Raw genomic sequence first — 4,582 nt, 5'->3', positions numbered from 1 at the left:
TGTCCCCATATCTGGCCTCACCTGTCCTTCCCTCGTTCACAATCCCCGACGCCCACCACCTAAGCCTCATCGCGCACTCTTGTTCCGCCGATAGGTCACTGGTCTGTCACTATGCACAACACTAGCTCAGTCCATCACGTTTGTCCCGAAGCATCCTCCGAGAAGCGTCAGTCCAAACGCGTTACACTCCGCCACCATCCGGTAGATCATGTCGTTCCAGCACCCGTTCCCGCCCACCCTTATCATCCACACACCCCACCCCACCATCCATCCCGCCACCATCCATCCCACCACCAGCATCCTAATCACCACAATCAGCATTCCCATCAGCGTCAGCACCATCATCACCGGCTGCCACCGCCACCACCGTCGTCACAACCACAACAGCACCAGCCACCGGTAGACTCCCAGCAACAAAACCATGCTCTTAACGGTACCACGAACGGCAACGGCACGCCTAATGGGACGTCTCGACATCGTCACGGGCCAACTGAGGTAAGTCTAGGATCCACTTTCTCTGTACACTTTTTCAACAACGCCGCGTATACTCCTAGCCACCACACGACGGTCTTCGAGAATATTCACCCCACGAGATGAATGGTCGGGGTTAATGATCTGACCATTGACTCGCCTTCGAGACGTCATTAGGTTTTACCATGAGGGCTCTATCGTACACCGCCTCAAACACATACCTCTGGGATGAATTTCTCCGCCTGTATAAAATCCAAGCCGTCGGCCTTGTCTCATAGCATCAGCTCGAATCATTGCACGTGTACTCAGCAATCACCCAGACATGAGGTTTATGCATGAATAAAATTCATCACTTAGATATACCAAGAAATAGCTTCAAGTCGATATATACAACTTGAAATATATATAAAAAAAGGAAAAAAGAAAGGGGTAACAACGAAGCACCTTGATGTCGTATGCACAATGTATATGCACTTCGCGTCATGTATGGGGATGCAATAGTTGGCCGGTCAGAAATAGGTATGGTAATACCAGACAGCGTCAAACTTCGATAGCTTGGACGAAAGATAGATATATAGTCAAACATCAAAGAAAATAGGACGACTCGAAACAGAGATATCGATAACGGGAGGAGCATGAGATAATAAGGAATGATTGATTCAAGCACGTTCGATTGGCGTGGATATGAATAGAGAGAGAAAAAGGAAGATAAAGTATTCTACAAGCACGAAAACGAGTCAAAAGAGTGATCGGATGGATGGAAACGATAGAACGGGCCTGCCGAATAACGTGCTGGTGGCCTGCCGATAACGAGCGGCTTGTACACAGCGACAACCACAACAGCAATAGGAACAATGATCGGAGATATATAGAAGAACACACAGCTATACAACAACGAAGAGCTAAACGAGCTTTAAATTAGTACCGAACCACCAACGAAAACGAAAGAGGATACTCACGAGTTTACCGCCCCTCTCCAAGCCCAAGCCTGCTACTCCCCCCAACATACCCACTTCCGCTCCTAGGTCGTCCGCTCATCCAATTGGCACTCAAGCCTCCTCCCACACCTCCTCCCATACCACCACTCCCATCTCCCCACCCCATAGGCGCAGAATCGCTCCTAGCGCGGGACAGCTTCTTCCCTCCATTCCCTACACCACCAACGTTTCCAGGACCGCCACCGCCACCGACCAACACCATCGATGAATCCTCCCGCTCAACATCCATATCATCGCCACCCATTCCTATGTCACCTTCTCCTCCAACCCTCTGCCTCTTTTCTCTCCTTTCATCGCCCTCGCCTTCACCCCCTCCTCCGATACTTATTCCCTCAAAAATGTCACTATCTGCGGAGACAGAAGTCGTAGGCTGGTGAAATGCAAAGCTCGCATTGTTGATCTGGCGCGTCAAGACGTGGTGTGGCTGCAACGCAAGTGACGGCGGTTGAAGCGTGCTTGCATGGGATATACTCCTTCCATGTCCCCCTCCCTGGCCTTGCCCAGAGACCCCACCACCACTAGGCCCTGGCCCAAACAAATGCCCCGGAAAATCCGCCCCCGTCGGACTCGAACTTGGTGTGATCGCAAATGACGACGTGTGCGAGTGCGAGGACGACAACGAGAGCGACGAGCTGTGTGAAAGGCTGTGTGAATGCGATGACAACGAGGAAGGAGAATGCGACAGGGAGTGAGAAGGTGAGTGAGAAGGAGAATGCTGGTGAGCTATGTGTGAGTGAAGAGTCGGGATTGTTAGCACTGGAGGATGGTGGGGATGCGGTTGGGACTGGGGCTGGGAGTGTGGATGCGGAAATGATTGTTGATGCGATTGAGCAAGGGGTGAGTGGGCATGTGGATAGGGACGAGGAGATGGCGAAGGCGAGTGTGTAGGTGACGTTGGGGACGTGATGTATATATTCGGAGAGTCCGATTCCGGCACAGGACGCTCGAGCTCGAGCAGGTCCTGTAGGATTGTTTGGGGCACTGCGTGCAAAGAAAGAAAAAATCAGCTATGCAGCAGACACCATCGTACATCATCAGCATCATTAAAAAGTGAACAGCTCTGACAACTCAAAACAATGGCAAGCGAGAGAAAAAAAGCACTCAAAACTTTAGAAGGAAAGAAGACTCACCACACCCAGGGACAGTCTTCCCAAGTGCTTCGCACAGTGCCTTGACGGCACCCACCAACTTGTCCGTCCGCATCCTCTCCTTCGCAGCTTCAGATCTATCTCTCGTCCTCTCCACCGCTGCCCGCGCCTTCTCTTTCGCCAGCTCGCGAGCCAGATCCACGTTTGACTGTGATTGCGACGGCGATTGCGAGGACGGGAGTTGGAGCTGAGCCTGCAAGGATTGTGGGGATAACTGCGATTGTGATTGAGGTGAGGGCTGAGACATCCGCTCTCCGTCCCTCGCTCTCCTTCTCCACTCATCTCGCTCTCCACCTGGTCCTTTCTCGCCAGCCCCCCCCGATCCGGACACAGATATGTCCCTCCCACATCCTCCCTCTCCCACTCCAGGTCGTCCCACCCTTTCTTCCCCGCCCCGTCCCCTCCTCCACTCGTACTAGCTCCATCTTCGTTCATGTCCTTCCCCGAATCCGCAACAAAAGTCGAACGACCACCAACAGCATCCCACAGCCTCCCCACTTCATCTCTCACGCCCTCGAGCTCTCTCCTCACCTCGCCTACGGCACGGAGCTGCTGGGCGACTTCTCCTGGGAGCTCGACTCTGTTCATACACGGGGACGCAAACAAACGATAAATTAGTAATGTGCCTAATCATATCTCACGAGAACACCTCATGATATCCGTCGTGTACTAGTCGTAGTAAAACAAAAACTCACCGATGTCTAGCCCCTGGATCGGGCTCAAGCGCTTTCCTTTTGATCTCATCGAGTAAATCAGGACGGCCACGCAAAAACTTGAGGTGGGAGAATTCCCAAGTCTGCGCGTCAGTCGAAGTACGATGTGCTCGAGGGGTCTATTTGATTTGCGTCATGCGAATACCATTTGTTGGAAACGTGTGTTCATATGAAGTGTTATGGTGGAGAAGGAGGGAGATGGTGAGCACCAAGCTCGAGCCGACAAAAGCGGTATTGAACAGAACCAAACTCACCCTGTTGATCTTGTGGAACCCATACATGTTCAGCTGCCGGACGAAACTGGAGAACTGTGTAGGATAACGCATAGTTATGGGCGCATTGTTATATCCAGTGTATGATATTCGAAGTGTTGCATGTTCATATAAAGTTTTGAATAGTAAAGTTGTGCGATTGCATTTTGAGTTTTACGCGCGAAACCAAAATGGAATGCAAGACGACAATCCACAAGGAGTAAAACACACCACGCCGGAAAAACGGAATAATCAATGTATAAAATGTTGATAGAGCCGATAACGGAGAAAAGAAGAAAAACAGGACACACACGTGAGCAATACGAACCATGGAAGACGTTGATGATCGACGATCGAAGCGACTTACGTTGTTATGTTTGAAATGAGACCCGAGGATGCTCCTGCTGAATTCGCCAACGTTAGATACGACGAAGCTATTGTTTTATTTATGTTGTGTAGTTAGGGGCGATTTGATTTTGTTCGAGGATATCAGAATTTGAATTTGAATTTTAAGACCAGTTGTTGAAATTGGAGTTGGGACGGGTACCAAAACGAGACAAAGGTGGTACAAGGAAAGTCGACGGGAAAGGAACGTGTAGGACAAGATGAGTGAGGTTATGTATCGTGATGGGGGATAGACGCGCAGTGATGAAGGGGAGCACAAATCGGCGTCATTATAATAACCGGTCGGGACGAGAAAGCGCGCATATAGCCAACGGATAGCAAAAAGCAAGGAAAATAAACACAAAGAGAAAAGGTGAGCAGAGTGTACAAGTAGGCAGTGAGAACGCAAAAAGCGCACCTTGTTCCAAGCTCGGTCCACGCAATGAAATGCTGTGATTTGGGATCATTTATCATTCTAGATGAGTGATGTCAGTATTCAACGGCTTTGTTGTGCTTCCTCTTCCGTTCGACGCGATCTCACCGTCACGGAAGGAGCAGGGAAGAGGAGACTTACTGATAAAGCTTGGTGACAAAGTTGTTAGTACCCAGGGGTTTTC

The 4,582-nt window shown here is 50.3% G+C and overlaps 3 protein-coding genes across 3 annotated transcripts; 2 read left to right on the top strand and 1 right to left on the bottom strand.

The window, feature by feature from the left end:
• Nucleotides 1–246: 246 nt before the first annotated feature.
• SERLADRAFT_481186 (uncharacterized protein) lies at nucleotides 247–495 on the top strand (the record flags this gene model as incomplete). Its single annotated transcript, XM_007324834.1, has 2 exons — nucleotides 247–290; nucleotides 313–495. Coding segments are annotated over 2 exons (227 nt in total), but the record flags the coding sequence as incomplete, so codon positions are not given.
• Nucleotides 496–795: 300 nt separating this feature from the next.
• Nucleotides 796–1,802, bottom strand: SERLADRAFT_481185 (uncharacterized protein; the record flags this gene model as incomplete). The annotated part of the gene is made up of 2 exons (XM_007324833.1): nucleotides 796–1,373; nucleotides 1,431–1,802. The coding sequence occupies one exon, from the start codon at nucleotides 1,106–1,108 to the stop codon at nucleotides 821–823; it is 288 nt and encodes a 95-aa protein (XP_007324895.1).
• Nucleotides 1,803–1,821: 19 nt separating this feature from the next.
• Nucleotides 1,822–2,352, top strand: SERLADRAFT_481184 (uncharacterized protein; the record flags this gene model as incomplete). Its single annotated transcript, XM_007324832.1, has 1 exon — nucleotides 1,822–2,352. A coding segment is annotated over one exon (294 nt), but the record flags the coding sequence as incomplete, so codon positions are not given.
• Nucleotides 2,353–4,582: the final 2,230 nt, after the last annotated feature.

The sequence above is a fragment of the Serpula lacrymans genome (genome assembly GCF_000218685.1).
Source record: "Serpula lacrymans var. lacrymans S7.9 unplaced genomic scaffold SERLAscaffold_42, whole genome shotgun sequence".
Lineage (NCBI taxonomy): Eukaryota > Fungi > Basidiomycota > Agaricomycetes > Boletales > Serpulaceae > Serpula > Serpula lacrymans.
Note: the sequence above shows the minus strand (reverse complement) of the source record. Positions and strands in the feature narration are given on the sequence as shown.